Source organism: Pollicipes pollicipes, unplaced genomic scaffold, assembly GCF_011947565.3.
Source record: "Pollicipes pollicipes isolate AB1234 unplaced genomic scaffold, Ppol_2.1 Scaffold_7231;HRSCAF=8579_pilon_pilon_pilon, whole genome shotgun sequence".
In the NCBI taxonomy this organism is placed as follows: domain Eukaryota; kingdom Metazoa; phylum Arthropoda; class Thecostraca; order Pollicipedomorpha; family Pollicipedidae; genus Pollicipes; species Pollicipes pollicipes.
In genome coordinates, this window is record NW_023597034.1 from 38,030,977 (window position 1) to 38,046,928 (window position 15,952).

The window sequence follows — 15,952 nt, forward strand, 5'->3', positions numbered from 1 at the left end:
GGCCGCCTCACCCGACCAGCGCCTGGATGCCAGCCAGATCAGATTCGACACCAACGTGGCACGGCGGCAATCTGGGCGCGTCTGGCCGACGCCACACGCCCCCGTCGAAATATACGCGCACATAAAACTAGGAGATTTATTAGTTTTGATCAGCAGGGTCCGGGTAAAACCAGTCTCAACCAAAAGTTAAAATAAGTCCGATTACGCGGACCAAACCAGTGGAATTACGATGCACCATCACATAAGTAACGCCGGCCAGTCATCCTGTGACTGGGGGCGGCGCGGCGGGCGGGACCTCGCAGCGGCCCGACCGCCTGCGCCCGAGGCGTTGCAACGCCCCGGCCACGGCCGCTGGCGGCGGTGGTGTGTGACCCGCGGTACGGTGCGGCGGCGGCAGCGCGGACCGCGCGGCCGGGCTCCGCAGAGTGGCCGGCACGTCTGGGTGACCAGGGTCGCCGGATCGTCTGTGTCTTGTGAGTGCGTAGGGTCACAGCTGTGGGGTACGGTGGAGTCGGTAGGGTCACGGTTGTAGGGTAGGGTAGAGTCGGTAGGGTCACGGTTGTAAGGTCAGGTCGTGTCACAGTTGTAAAATCGGGTCATTGTTGTGAGGTCAGGTCGGGTCACGGCTGTGGGGTCGGATCACGGTTGCGAGGTCGGGTCACGGTTGTATGGTCAAATCACGGTTGAGAAGTCGAGTCACGGTGACGTCGGGTAACGGTCGTAAGGTCAGGTGGGGACACGGTCGTCAGGTCAGATCGGGGCATGGTGTGAGGTCGGGTCGCGTCGGATCAGCGTGTTTGTGTGTGTGTGTGTGTGCGTGTGTCGTGCAGTCTAGGCCGGTGGGCCGGCGGTGGTCAGTCGAGTCAGTCGTGCCGCGGCGTCGCGTGTCGTCATGTCAGCCGGCAGTGGTGTGTTTGTGTGATGCGAGCCGCCTGCTAGCGTGCCGTCAGTCCGTCGACTCGCGTGCTCTCGGCAGGCCGCCTCCTGTCTGATGTGCTGTGCTTCGGTGGCGTCGCTCGCTCTCTGCTGTCAGTCGGATGAGCCTCCTGTCGGAGCGCTGTCAGTCGGCTGGGTCTGGTCATGCGTGCGCGGCTGGGGAGACAAGTATGCTGTGTGCTGTGCGTCGGCCACGCCGGTCCCGCCGCTGGGCGCTGCTCCGTCTGTGGCGTCGCCGGCTGGCGCGCGGCGCCGCGCCGTGCTGTTTGTCGAGGTGGCATGTGCGGCCCTGGTCAGGGACGCGCCACACGCAGGAGAAGACAGATAACGCGTCGCTCTAGTGGGGCTGGATGCCAGCTAGGAGGACGCGCCAATTGGAAAAGCCTAGGAGCCGCTCCGTTACCAGGCCGCCTTCTTCTTGGCCTTGGCGTTCCTCTTCATCACTTGCGTCTTCAGCATCTCCTTGTAGCTGATGATGTCACCCTCCCACTTCGTGACCGCCTGTTTCTCACAGATCCAGATTTCCTCAGCCACCTGGATCGCAAAGGACAGCTATCGGCTACGAGCAGCCTTGGACAATACACACCTGCACGATGCGCGTAACGGAACCAGCTCACCCTCATCCAAATTAGACCGCACGTATTCATGGCAGGACAAGGCGATGGCTGTCAGTCGTACGTGTAGCACCCCACGCTGGGATTGCGCAGGGCACACGAATCATTCCTGACACTCAGCTGACCGAGCATCCAGCCGCTCTCTGCCCGACAGAGGCACAAGCGGACCGTCGCGAAGCGGCCCGATGCCTGCCCGACGACGCGGCGGCGCCCACCTGGCTGATGAGGCGGAAGTCGTGGCTGACCAGGATCAGACCGCCGCTGAAGTTGTTGATGGCCTCGGCCAGCGAGTCGATCGTCTCCATGTCCAGGTGGTTGGTGGGCTCGTCGAGGAAGAGCAGGTGCGGCGACTGCCAGGCCAGCCAGGCGAACACCACGCGGCAGCGCTGGCCGTCCGACAGCTGTCGGATCGGGCACACCTGCCGCCGCCGGCCGCCGCCGCGTCAGCCGACGGCCACACCCACACACGGACGCCGCGGGGGCGGGAGCGGCCGCCGGCGCACCGCGTTACCCAGCGCCAGCCTCTTATGCTGAAGCCCGGCCAGCTTACCGGCAAGTCCAGCAGTGAAGCCGGGGGAGGACACTGACGCAGTCAACCGACCAGGAGGTTGACTGTGCTTTGGCTTTGCAATTACTGACGTGGCAGCAATTGTAAAGCCCAAGCACGTTTGCATTGGTATCACTAAAATTGCAAAAAAAAAACAACTCCTGATCTCTGCTCATACCACGCCCTACCTTATATTTCAATAATCGATTTGTATAATTCATATGTTAATATATTTTCATATCTAAACACATACACCATGAATGGTTTATTGTCCACCATATCCCTGCAAATTTAATCATAAGACACATTACACGTGCAGCTTCTGCTCTACACAACCTTGTTGACATTCCTCAATAACACACACCGTCACCCAACAAAGCGCCGGTGCTGGCGCGCGGCGGTGCTGGCCGCGGCCTGGCACCGCCGTCACGTTACCTGCTGCTTGCCGGTGAGGCCGTAGCGACCGATGACTTTGCGCATCTCCTCCTTCTCCTTGATCTCGGGGAACTCCTTGAGCATGTACTCGAGCGGCGTCAGGTTGAGGTCGAGCAGCTCATGCAGGTGCTGGTGGTAGCGCGCGATGCGTACGTGCATGTTCTTCCGGATCATGCCGGTGGTCGGCGACAGCTGGTGACGCGCGGAGACAAACGAGGGTCAGCTGCACCGCCACCCTCCGCCGCACTCCAACGCACGGACCCATGGCCGCCCCGGGCCACCCTCTGCCGCACTCTAATACACGGACCCATAGTCACCCCTGGGTCACCCTCTGCCGCACTTTAGCACACGGACCCATAGCCGTCCCGGGCCACCCCCCCCCCCCCCTCCCGCTGAAAAATAACTGAAGCAAACCATAATGAACACTCAGAATGTTTGCGCCAAATGGTAGCTAGCACCCGCGCTCATATCTTTCAGCACCTGCCTGCGATTCAGTAAATGACTCCGCCGCGCTCACCTCCCCATAGAGCAGTTTAAGCAGTGTTGACTTGCCGGCCCCGTTGGGTCCCACCAGCGCCAGACGGGTGTCCAGGTCGATGCCAAACTCCAGGTTCTTGTAGATGTAGTCAAGGCCCTCGTCATACTTGAAGCTCACGTTCTGCGTTAACGAAAGCGCGATGATGTTACACGGCAGCCATCGCTGCTGTTTATCTGCACATCTATCAAGCGTTTTTTTTCAATCGCTGCATCAAGAATGCAAAGCAAATGCCTTCCACTACCGCGATGAAAAGTCGGCCGGCTGTCTCAAAGAAGGCACAGTGCTCGTAACAATCCACCAACCCATCTTATGTCTGACGGGCCACCTAAAAGTTCTCAAAGTCTGAACGGTCGACTCTCATGTCAACCGTCATGTAACTCCGAACAGCTACGCCAGTCAGGTCTCTTCTGCTGCAGAAGTGAGCAACTTCTCAGTCTCAACACCCGTCCAGAGCTCCGCTCCATCCCCTCCGCCGACAACATGGCACACGCCAGCACTCGCCCGTCCGCGTTCCTCGCCGCGCGTGCACGACGTGCACACCCCTCTCCCTCCGCTTCCGAAATGTCGGAGCAGCCCCAGGCCAGCCGCCTCGGCGCGGACCAGTGGTCCCGGGACCGGGACCGGGACCGGGTCCGCGCCACGCTTCACCAGACTCCCGTGTCCTGCCGGGCACGGGCCGGCGTCGGACGCCCGCGCCCGGCAGGGCTCGGCGCCGCACCTGCACCATGATGACCGGCGGCGGGATGGTGCCGCAGTCGAAGAAGTAGAAGGAAAGCTGCTTGTCGCCGGTCACCCGCTCTGTCAGACCCTTGTCGACCATCTTCTGCAGCGTCTTCTCCTTGGACTGCGCCTGGCGCGCCAGCTTGGCCGAGCCGTGGCCGAAGCGCGCGATGTAGTTCTGCCGGCCGGCGGGCGTGGTGCGATGACGACGCGCTCAGCCAGGGAACAACGGCCACATTGCACGGAGCGGGCTGGAGGGAACACCCACCAGGGTGCGGCCGGGGCTCCGACAGGCAGCCGGAGCCCCGGCCGACACAGTGCCCCGGGGAACGCCAATGGACCCGCCGCACAGCTCGTGGTGACGCACAGTGGCATGGATGTGGAACACAATCAGACGAAAAGTGTCAGACGCAGAGCAGGATGCACGCAAAATGCCACACTTGAGCAATGCGGTTCTCAACAACCCATACGAGAGGTTCCATATTTGAATGGGAACGTTACGGCCAGGGTGGGAGGAACAGGCTGCAAACTAAGCGAAACACGGCGGCAGAGTGCCGCACGGAACCAGGAACTGTGCTTATGCGAGTGACATAAGGCGTCCAAAGTGCGGCAGTCATATGGTAGTGGGCACATATCGTGTCAATAGAACGATGTTCATGTTACACGACATTGAAGGATAATTAACTGAGTTTAGGAACGTACTAACTGCTTGATTATGCACCATAAAGGGCCCATAACGCCGGTCAGAGGTCACAGAGTGCATATGACGGTGTAACCGACGTCCGAATGCAGGGGTACGCCTTAACAACAAAACAGCCAAAGTTAAAATAAATCGCAGCATAAAAATACGGCAGCAATCTTGGTAAAACGAGCGAAGATGCTTGATGTAATCGATATCCGGCCCAAACACTATCACCTGTTGGACTTCCCCCGGGGTTATCCTTCACCACACGAGGAAAACGAGGCAGTCAAATGCAATTTCACACATGTGAAGGGCGCATTCCATTCCTGTGTGCAGACTCAGGCAGGTGACCAGCACATGGTGAGTGGTAGTAGGCTACACTACCTACAGCTTGCACTGGCAGGCAATTGGACAATACAAAACACGTGATCTTCACCTTCATGTGAGCGATCTGGTCCTGTTCCCACTTGTACTGCTTCATCTGGTTCTCCATCAGCTCACAGCGAGTTTGCACGAACATGTCGTAGTTACCCGTGTAGAACTGCAGTTTCTTATTGTCTAGGTGGATGATATTCGAACACACACCTGCAAAGAGAACGACCAGCACGCATGTCACATCATACATGACGAACGGGCAATATTGAAACTACAACAGTGACTATTAAATGTGTATGTCAAGTTGCTCAACATCGAGTGCAGACGAAGGACGATATTGAGGTTACCATGCTATTTTATGACATTGGACAGCAGAAACCAGGACAGAGCCAATGAAGTAGACGACCTAAAGCCCTGCACGTATCTTACTGTTGCACTTCTTCTGTGCTCCCAGTGCCACAAGATTTCTGTGAGTTCAAGTATACCATGCGAGCATGCAATCAGAGAAGATATGACACCGAAATAATAGGACAAACTAACGCGAAGCCAGCATGCGTACACCGAAAATAAAAATGAAGAAGACGACACCCCGCAAAACGCTCTGCAATGAACATCTACAGAGCACATCACTTGTCAACTCGGGCACTAACGCCCATCCGACAGATGGCGCCATTCTCACTCCCGCCACCTGGCGGCGGTTCGCGCCCGCTGCACGACTGCTCCGACTGACGCCCTGGGAACGCTCAACTCCCTCCCGAGCCGCCGGCCGCCGGTGTCCCAGCCCGCTGTACCGTGGAGGTCAACCCGCGAAAACGTTCACCGAGCCACTGGCCGGCGGCGCCGCCACCGACTCACCGTTGAGGAAGTCCTGCGAGTGGCTGATGACCACCAGGATGCGCTTGTACGTCTTGAGCTCCTCCTCGAGCCAGACGCACGCGTTCAGGTCCAGGTGGTTAGTGGGCTCGTCCAGCATGAGCAGGTGCGGCCGCACGAACAGAGCACGCGCCAGGGCGACGCGCATGCGCCAGCCGCCCGAGAAGTCCTTACACTGGCGCTGCTGCATCTCCTGCCGGTCACACGAGCGGACGTCAGCGCCCCGGGCGGGTCGGCCAGCTGGAGAGGCTGCCGCACGTGCGGACGTGCCAGGCCGCCGCGGCGGACAGGCCTTGTCCATCCGAAACATCACATGACGCCCGGGAGCGGAAATCTGGCTCCCGTAGCACGCAATGCGTGGAATGTGCGCCCCGAGAAGGCTACCTCTGGACGCTTCAACCGCTTTCGCCGCAGTCACTACTCGCTCCATCTGCAATTCAACATAAACGCAATTTTACACCGAAGTAAACTCACCAGGCAGTCAGTACCCGGGGAACTTAAACAAAAAAATTGAGCTATTGCGAGGATGTTCTGGGACATTAGCATTCCATAACACAGCCTCTTGATTTCGAACTTTTCACGAATGCGTTCACCGCATTCCATTATATTTTAATTCCATTCTAAACACCGATTCTGCACCGTTTGTTCATCACCAGTGAGCATACTTTTCCGGCGGGGGCACAGGGAACTTTTTCCTGAATGGCCTGCACGGGTGGCCCCGGATTCGCAGTAGCGGCTTAGTCAATCTTGCTGCACGACCCCAACCCACTACCAGCGGTGAATCACCATCTTCATAACGCAACTTTCCCTCAGCACTATCGCCACATAGGCCTGCGCAGGATTTTTCGAGTCGGGCAACGTCACCGCACGGCCAGCCGGACCTGTGTGCTGGCCGTCGCTCAACACCTGCCAGATGGCCTTTCCTTTGGGGCCAAACAACGCACCCGTACCTGAACCATCATCCAGTGCCACTGGATAACGGTCTCAGCATCTTTTCCTAGGCTACAAGGGCGGCAGTAAATACGCGCAGGATAAGAAACATTTCAGCTGCAGTAGTCACCTTCTCGTCAACAATCCGTCCGAAGCTGAGTACAATCGTTGTATCTCACCCATTGTTTCTGGATACTGGTGCAGTCCTTCTCAAGCCTGAACTCAGACAGAGGAATAGTTGATTACATGTATGTCGAGGAGCGTGATAAAACTTAGTTTGGGAATGACCTGTGCATGTGTTACAGCGCCGGGGCATTGTGCATAGGCATCATGAGACGACGAAGCCGTTCGTAGGCATGGCTTGTAGTTGCTTTGCGATTTGGGTGATGCAAGTCATGTTTGCTCTGAAAACAAGGTTCAGCCTCTCACATGGCACTAACCTGTCAGCGTGTAATTTGTTTTCGAATGCCAATATGCATTTCTACTTTTGCCTCCACTGGTGTTCCAAACCTTGTCCTTTGCTCTTATCACTCTCGGGTGCTAAAACCAAAACTCCGACCTCATTGCAGCTTCGAATTCCCACATGCCACGCCATGGGCTGCACGCAGCTGCGGCAGGCAGAGCCCCCAGTCGCCGGCCACCACACGGCAGACGGCCGTCCGCCGCGCCCGCATGCTCCACTGACCGTGGTGAAGCCGAGACCGTGCAGGATGTAGCCGGCCTTGGCGGCGGCCGTGTCGGCGCCCAGCTCGTCCAGCCGCTCGTACACGTCCATCAGCTCCTCCTGGCTCTCGTCGTCCGGACAGTGGGCCAGCTCCTCGGCCAGCCGCTCCAGCCGCACGCGCTCCTGGTCCACCTCCATCACGCACTGCAGCGCCGTCTTCTCCGAGGCCGGCATCTCGCGCGCCAGCAGGAACACATCCACCATGTCCTGGATGGGGATCTCGCGGTTGGAGATCGCGTGCAGCAGCGACGACTTGCCTGAGGGCAGAGCAAGCCGAGGTCAGGCGCCGGTCCGGCGTGACCGTTACTGGATCCGGGGGGGGGGGGGGGGCGGCGGCTCACGGGCGGCGCAGAATGGAGTCTGGGCTTAACGGAACGCCCGCACAGCCGTGAGAGCCTGCGGACGTTCCACCGCGCAAGCCTGCCGTCTGAAGCCGCGCACTTTCACATTTACAACACAACAAATCGCCACCTCGACACCAAGACTGCGTCATCCTTGTCACGGCCGCCGAGAGCGAAGAGCCTGACCGGACCGTGGCGGGGGCCGCTGCCGGCACGGGGCCGGCGCGCTCACCGCTGCCGTTGGCGCCGATCAGGCCGTATCGGCGGCCACAGTTGAGCTCCAGGTGCGTGTCCTGCAGCAGCTCGGAGCCGTAGAAGCTCATGGACAGGCCCGACACCTTGATGTCGCGGCTGCGCGGGTGGACGCCCATGACGCCCGTGCAGGCGCGCGCCTCGGCCGCCATGGCCAGCTCCGCCTCCAGCTGGGCGCACAGCTTCTCTGCGGGCGGTGCCAGCACGAGGCGTCAACGGCCGCCAGCACGGCACAGGGTGTAGCGACAAGACGCTGGCGGTGCGGTCAGACGGAGCCGGAGACACGGGTCAAGCAACACGTCCTCCGCTGTCCAACCTGTCGGCGACATGGAGACATGGGCCACGGGCCCATCGAGACAACCGCCAACGAACGATACATGACAACGCCCTACGTCAACACCCGCATGTCACACACCAAACCACACACACATGGAGCGAGCGTCTCGCGCAGTCCTCCAGTCCCTGGCTCACCTTCGTCCGTCATGGCCTTGACCTCGCCATTGGTGGACGTTCCATTCTGCGCTCCGTTTTGCTGAGAGTCGTTGCCGTTGGACACCTCGGCGGCCTCTGGTTTCTTGCTTTTGGGAGCGCCCTTCTTCTTGGCAGCGTCCTTCTTGGCAGCCTGCCGCTTCCTGGACGACTCAGACGGCATGGTTCTGCAAGCGGAGCATGCAGACAGGCTCGTGCACATGAACAGTGACTCGCAAGAAACCAAAGTTCATGGCTAAATTAAAAAATTTAAACCTTCTAATCTCCGTTCCAAATGACCCCCACGACCAAGCACACTGATATATGAAAGAATAGGTCCAGTTTGCCCGATTTCTGTCACTACGTCGATTGCGCTAACAAATAATTGGGGCAGCCATAAGCGGCCTGAGCTGGCACCGTTACACAATGTGTTGGGATGCATATCAAATGTGCATCTCTTTCAAAACGCAACATGAGGCGAGAGCATCGCTTTGCCGGTCACATGAAAAGTCGCCTGCCTGCTTTCGTTGCACGATTCTGCCGTTGATAAAGAACTGCGTGATCGTACGGTGGGTGTCAGGCCTCACGCAACCACCTTCTGATTAGCATGAGCACTGAACACAAGATTCCAACTAATCAAAATGCTTGGACTTAAAACTCGATACTTAAAAAGGTTCCCGCATCTTCCATGACCCGTCCCATTAGTTTGGGTTGTAAAAATAAAGTGAATAGTGAGTTACCAGGCGTTGTCATTACATCCTCACCTCAACTATTTCAGACTTTAAGACAGAAGGTTCAGGTGGCCACAGGCCGCTTTTGAGAGCGCATCCGCATACTTTTCGCTAAAATCTTAAACTTGAGCACGAAACCTTTCCAAATTTTTCCAAAAGGAGCGGTTTCTTCGGGTTGTCCGCGGGCTATGACAACGGAGGTGATTTATATGCCTTTATCATGCATTTCCATGCCGTTTCCCTACTCTTCCAATAAGGATCTTTAGGCACCCGCTCGCAGCGAATGTGTTGAGCGGACGAGCACGCTGTGCACCGGGTGTAGCATCCCAGTAGCTGAAGACAGCAGATCAGTTCTTTACGTGCATAAAAGGAACACAGAAAGGTTAATTCAATGGGCAATCAGTTGGAGGTGGGTGACGAGGTTTGTGTCCCAAACTGTTGCGGCGTCCATTACATCTACCCCATCAAAGCATATGAATTGTAGAATACCTAACACCCGGCTGACGGTCAAGTGGACCTGAACAGGGAGCTGGATAAACTCAGATACTTTGCTCGAGCTAGAAAAGTAGACATGGAAGCTGTACTAAAAAAAACCTTTGACTAGCTTTATTTCTGTCAAACACACTATAGGTCACACCAGCATTTCGACCCTAATATAAAAAAATGGGTGGTCCCGGAAAAAACGCCTAGCAGCCGTGGTACCATCGGGTCACCTCCAACCAAGCCTTTTCTAAAGATGGCAGTGTTGAAAACGAACCAGTCGCCAAGTGTGAATCCATTAGAAATCGTAAAGGCCAATCCCACGTGGGAAAGTGGCGGCAGCTTGGCAATGCCGACCAAACAACGTCGGTCACGTCAACACCGCACGACAAGCGCCGCGCGGGCCCCAACGGCAACACATCAATCACGGGAATGTTCACCGGCATCGCACTCTTGCGCATACGCAACCATGGCGAGTGTCCCGTCCCACCACTGTAAACGTCGCCCACGCCACCAGCTGCACTCAACACTTTACGGCCTGTGTGACGAGCCATACCCCACGGCCTGTGCACGCGCCGGGTACGGGGTAACGTGTGACCCGCACTGTGCAGCTCTGCGACGCCCAGTGACGCAGTCCGTGGCGGATTCCTTACAAACTCTTCATAATAACACATCGATCTATGTGGTTGTTGGTATCGAAGCGGACGTTGGGCAGCTGGTGCGGCCGCACCTCGTCACGCCTGATATCTGCATAGAACAGTTGTAACTACCGCTTCTTAACGGGTCTCCTCAACGGGATCAGCGAGCATTACCCGAGGAAATGGCTCAGTATGTACCCGCTGGACAAATGGCCGACTATAATGTGAAAGAGGGTGCCCAAGTTCCGAAAGTAGCTGGACGCAGCAAGACACTTGTTGGCGCCGTTCTCACAATGAGGGCGACTTCATCTCAAACGAAGCAGGCACTTGTGAAGCTTGACGCGAGTCACTGCACGGCTGTTTGGTTCGAGACTGTGTAGTCGCTTATATTGCAATACAAATTTAATAAAATGTATACTGCGGCATCCATCCGCTTAAGCTTTCGCTCCGTCGGTCCAACGCATAGTCGGACCCGTTACCCAAATGAATGAAGACTGGGCTATCAGCCGGGAGCCATTCCTCTGACGATGCTCGCAGGTTCTGCTGAGGAGACCCGTCAAGAAGCCATTGTCTGATGACCATTGCAGGGCTGGGACGGTGTGCGTCCGCAGCCGTTGGCCGGCATCAACTCCGTCAATCACGTCAACTGGTCGAGTTGGTAACGGAGCCTGTTTGGCGACTGATGCAGAGAGTTGGTGATTCTCTGTATCACTGGGCATCACACAGCTATCGACTGCACGTCACAAGTCACCCTTATACCTGGTGTGCACACTGAGGCTGCTGGACGAGGCCACGCAGGCGGCATCTGCGCCTTTGGCAGGACCTGACGCGCGTCACGGATACATGTGCGCCAAAATGTCACGGCCATTTATAAGGTTTGGCTGTGATTAGAGCCCTTTCAGCTAGCACTGGCTACGCAGAGCATGGCATGATCGAGCAGTGAGTGGAGTGGAAATAATGTGGCAATTGTGAGAGACCTCTCGAGACGAGCCTTATCCCACACAGGGACATCCTTGGGGCTTTTATGGATGATTGGATAGGCATCCTACCAGAGCATGCATTTTTGCCAGATCAAGGTTGCCATCTACAATTCAGTGTCAACAAATGCAGCAGTAGAATTTAAGATAAAGCACTGAAATGATGAAGTCAATAGTGGGGCAAATGACCTCCACTGGCATTGTAAAAAGGCCAATTGGAGGTGATGCAAACACACTGTGGCTCCTAGACCAGCCTTACAAACCCATTCATTCTGCAATCATATTCTTTGTGCTAAGAGTGAAGATCTATTTTTTTTTTTAAGGAACAAACCTGGCTTAAATGTCATTTTCAAATACCCTTCGCACCTGTTTGCATACCGACAACCACCCATTTACATCAAGCTTCACTTTTTGAGGATCAGATAAAAAAGCATCTGTCACACACTAGATTATAACATTAGGAACAATTTCTAGTGGAGCAGTTTAAGCCCATTTCAAAGTTTATGGGGCACAGACCCCTCCCAACCACATCTAACCAATTGTCCATGAAGTTAACCTGCTGGGGTTCGACATAAAGGTGCATAAGATTGATTTGCAGGCTTCTGTGGTCAATGAAAGTGTAGCAAAAAAAATCATGATGAGGCAACACAATTCACTTCCCTTGGCAAAAAAAAACTGAGTAAAAAAACCATGTTTTCAAAAAGCAAATTAAAAATTTCTTCTACAGCCACCTTCAAACTTCATTTAAATTTGCAATTACAGCACCCAAAAACTTCCCCATTCTTTGAAAATGCTTACAAAAGCTTATCATGAAGAAAATGTCTGAAGTTTTATGACCACATTGGGTACAGAAGCTACTCCACACTCATTATACTACTTGCTAAGCATTATGCTACAAACACAGTGAGTAAATGACATGCAGACCTCTCTGTTAGATAGCTGTTTGTTTACAGTTGACAGAACTAAACTTCAGCAATTTGCTGTATATGCTGTATAATGAAACTTCTTGAGCACCATTTTGTTAAAATATGCATGTGGCCTGATTGCCAAGCTACCATCATCATCGCTCAGCTCATAGATCAGTGGAATGCTGGAAGTTTAAATAGCATGCAGCATATGTGTAATTTGTGTTCCAGAAAATGTGTTCAAGACTTACATATGATGGCAAATTAGCAAGTTGCCATGACTTAAGCTGAAAAATATGGGAGTGTTTTCCAGACATAAACCTGGAGCCAAAAATAAGATAAAGATAAGATTGTACATTCCCATACATATGGAACCCTATTGCATCTTAGATCCAACCTTGGGATCCAGGCACATGTTGTTTTGTCCAATACCTCAGCACAAGCAAGGCCAGAATTTTGTATTGGGAGTCTGGGACCAAAGCCTGGCGTGAGTAAAATATAAAGTGAGAATGCCAGATGAGATGAAGCATAGCTACATACCTATGCCAGTTGAAAATATATTGAAAATAAAATTTCATAACTTAGGAACACCATTCAATATGAACTCAAATTCCAGTATGCACCATATGTAACTTGCAGAGCTACAAAAACAAGTTAGCCAGTTCAGTCTCACTAGGCAGTGCTGGCATTCCATTAGTTTGCACATATGTATAGACCACTCCTTAAATATAACTCATGAAATACTGCTAGTTTTGATTCATGCATGTAAATCCGTATCAACATTAATTTATGTTTCAGAAGTGTCCGATGTTCAGAAAGAATGAGGCAATTACAAATTCAGAAGAAAAGATGAAGAAGAGATGCTGATGTTTGGCAGTGACATTAACAAACAGTTTCCATGAAGCAACACAATAAAAAAGCAATATGCTGATTGCATTCCAAACATACTTTCTATAGTTTCCCTGATTAAAGAATAAAAACATCTACATTACCTGCACCAACATTTAGAGAACAGGGTTCCAGGATATATCAGCCTAAAATACCAGAACTGATGTTTTTTGGAATGAATGAGGTCATTCATGTGACCAGGTTGATGAGTCACCATTCATCCACCAAGCCAGAACAGCTGCATGGCACCATCGGAAAACATCTGGAAAGGGCTTAGCGCAAACATGAAAAGCAAACAAGCACATGGCTCCTTTCATCCAGAACAAAACAAATTTGGAGACAATTATTAAATGACGATGTCAAACAAGACCGACATGCATGCACAATGTTCATACTCAACAAAGCATGACATCCTAGAAACGCGCCATAATTGTATCTTGTGATAATCTCTTCCACTTTTGGTCAGAAGAGCTACAGAAGGACAGCAAACGGTGTGAGATTCTTGCATTCTCAAAACGGAAAACAATGAAGGGGGCGCATACCCCCACAACTTACCCGGAAAAATCGGTAGGGGCCAGGGAATCCGCCCTGCGCGCCTCACGTACGGTCTCCGCACGAGAAAGGACTGACGTCACGTCGGCCGGATGCGCGCTGTATTCGCACAAGGTCAGTCATATAATTTGGGTAATATGAATTTAAAACGCTGACTAAAAGTCTTCTTGCGCGTATTTGAGAATTTCAAGTGCAGGTTGTCGCTCAAACGGCTTTAAAGGTGCTAAATGCTACCGTTAAATTACGATATTCCGTTTTTTTGCTATGTTCTAGACAATTATCTTATATTGCATAAAAAAACTCGTGAGGTAGTGGTTCTTTCATTTTTGTGACGTCACTGTGAATGGCACTTCCATATATTCGCGATCTTTTGGAACTGATGTATCTGCTCACATTGCATAGCCGCTGTGCAATGTGCGCTTTGCTGGAAGCAATGGACTAGGTTGGCCAGAATGCCGTCAAAAACGGCATAAGCTCAAATGGGCCCGCAGCCTTGAGCCCCCATAGCCATCATTTAGCGCCCGAGTCGCTCCTCTCATTTGCTTAGCCCGATCCTTTTTATATGAGAGCCCTATTCTAGATCAGCAAAGACGTTTCCTGGTGCGTTTTTGTGCATCTGGTTATGCCAATCGGTCGATCACGTGTAAAGATTTGCACCCTCCGCATTGCAGTGCCAGCGTGGCCGTTCCGTTGGCATTGTGCACGCGTTGTGAACGCTAGACGGGCGCCGCCCTTCGTACATGGCGCGAGCCTGGCTGCACACGGCACCAATGCCAGCTGATTCGGAGACCTGACAGTAGGCGGCGGTGTTGGCAGTGGGCCGCGCCGGTACGGGGCGCCGGGGCCGGCCGTCGAGCAATGAGGGAACTCCAAATCGGGAATTACATGTGCTTGGGCTGTATGGTGCGGATGCGCGATGAAAATGCTCGTTTCATTTCGGCGCTAACCAACGTAAGTCGTGCAGCTCGATTTTTCTGGGCACTCCGCACTGGGGCCCCTAGGATAGGTTCCGGGAGAATACGAAGAAGAGGATGGGACTCTGTGGCTTTTATTGGGAATCCTTCAAGTGTTTTCATTTAAGTTACATGCTGAATCTTGCACGGCGACGAATATGTGAGCTGCCATTGCGCCTTAACCAAGGTATATTTCTGAAACCAAGCATCTGTGATTATGGTTCAGGCGCATTTGTTAAATTTGAATAACGTTTGGGCTAAGCAACAAAATAATATGCAGCTGTAGTGAAGACATCTTTCCCTTTCTGGCGCTGTGCTTTGCTCTGCGGTGAACACTAAACGAAGTTTTTCATGTACAAATGCCCATACCGTGTGGCAGGCGAAGCAAGTGTGCGTAACATTGAACCCCGACGCATTAGCAGGACCCCATTGTTATATCTCGGTAACTCGCGGCAACGGACGGCCCGGTGTGCTGGCCAACAATGTGAGAACTCCCACAGGGCGCGCTAAACGCGGCTGGAAACGTCCGTCAGAGGCTAATTCATGAGTGGTGGACTTAAATTTCACGAGAGGAGAAATACTGCAACATAAAAATTTTCCAGCTGTTCGAGCGTCTGGTTGGGACCGAAGGCGAAGACTCGAAAGTTGAATCTTCGCTTAGGTTTAGAAACATCGCCGGGGTGGGGGGGGGGGGGGGCAATGACCAGGGAGAGGGACAAAGCTCAGGGGCACAAAATAATTTACCCAAGGGAAGGGGAGGTTGACCACAGCGACAAAGCACCGCACCATTTTATTTATTCCGCAAAGGTTATTTATAGGTAAAGAAAAATAAAACAATGTGTGTCATACTTTCTAGGTAGCACCTTCTCTTTAACATACAATGCCACAAACAGAACTGAAGAGCACTTCGAGCAAGTAAAAAAAGACAGACAATGTGTGGAGACACTTGAACGATTGACAGTGTTCCGAAAGTTCACATGTTGAGCCCTGACAGTGCCGTATGTGTTTAGACATTGTGGAAGACCCAAAACTTTAATAACAATGATACCTTAAATCAGCTTCAGCCAGCGCTTCATTCCCATTCATTCCATCACAGTAGTCATCACTTTCGTCTGCTCATCAGCCCTTCAGCTTTGTTTGGGATGTTGGTGAATTTAAAAAGTTACTTAGAAACTCATTTAGCGACAAACGTTTTAGGGTGACCTTAAGAGGTCTTGAATTTTTGACGGGTGTCACCTTATGAAGTGATCGATATTCTGATGATTAAATATTTCAAATTGGCCCCGCGGTTTCGTAACGCAGTGCATAGTTCCTCGTTATCTTAGGTTCCCGTCACTTGAATTCCCCGTATACAGTTCCCCGTCATTGTGATACGAAGTTGCTATGCGCAAAT

At 53.1% G+C, this 15,952-nt stretch overlaps 1 protein-coding gene across 1 annotated transcript; it reads right to left on the reverse strand.

Moving 5' to 3' along the window:
- Nucleotides 1-458: 458 nt before the first annotated feature.
- Nucleotides 459-13,674, reverse strand: LOC119109355 (ATP-binding cassette sub-family F member 2). The gene is made up of 11 exons (XM_037232968.1): nucleotides 13,610-13,674; nucleotides 8,439-8,623; nucleotides 7,948-8,154; nucleotides 7,336-7,631; nucleotides 5,703-5,913; nucleotides 4,909-5,057; nucleotides 3,789-3,968; nucleotides 3,050-3,190; nucleotides 2,533-2,724; nucleotides 1,766-1,969; nucleotides 459-1,470 (listed from the first exon to the last, which is right to left on the reverse strand). The coding sequence occupies exons 2-11, from the start codon at nucleotides 8,617-8,619 to the stop codon at nucleotides 1,336-1,338; spliced, it is 1,896 nt and encodes a 631-aa protein (XP_037088863.1). The 5' UTR covers nucleotides 8,620-8,623; nucleotides 13,610-13,674; the 3' UTR covers nucleotides 459-1,335.
- Nucleotides 13,675-15,952: the final 2,278 nt, after the last annotated feature.

Coding starts and splice junctions, on each gene's coding strand:
- LOC119109355 (XM_037232968.1), bottom strand. CDS start 8,619: ATGCCGTCTGAGTCGTCCAGGAAGCGGCAGGCTGCCAAGAAGGACGCT. Junction 7,632..7,947: donor GATCGGCGCCAACGGCAGCG/GTGAGCGCGCCG, acceptor CTCTGCCCTCAG/GCAAGTCGTCGCTGCTGCAC. Junction 3,191..3,788: donor CGCCGGTCATCATGGTGCAG/GTGCGGCGCCGA, acceptor TCGTTAACGCAG/AACGTGAGCTTCAAGTATGA.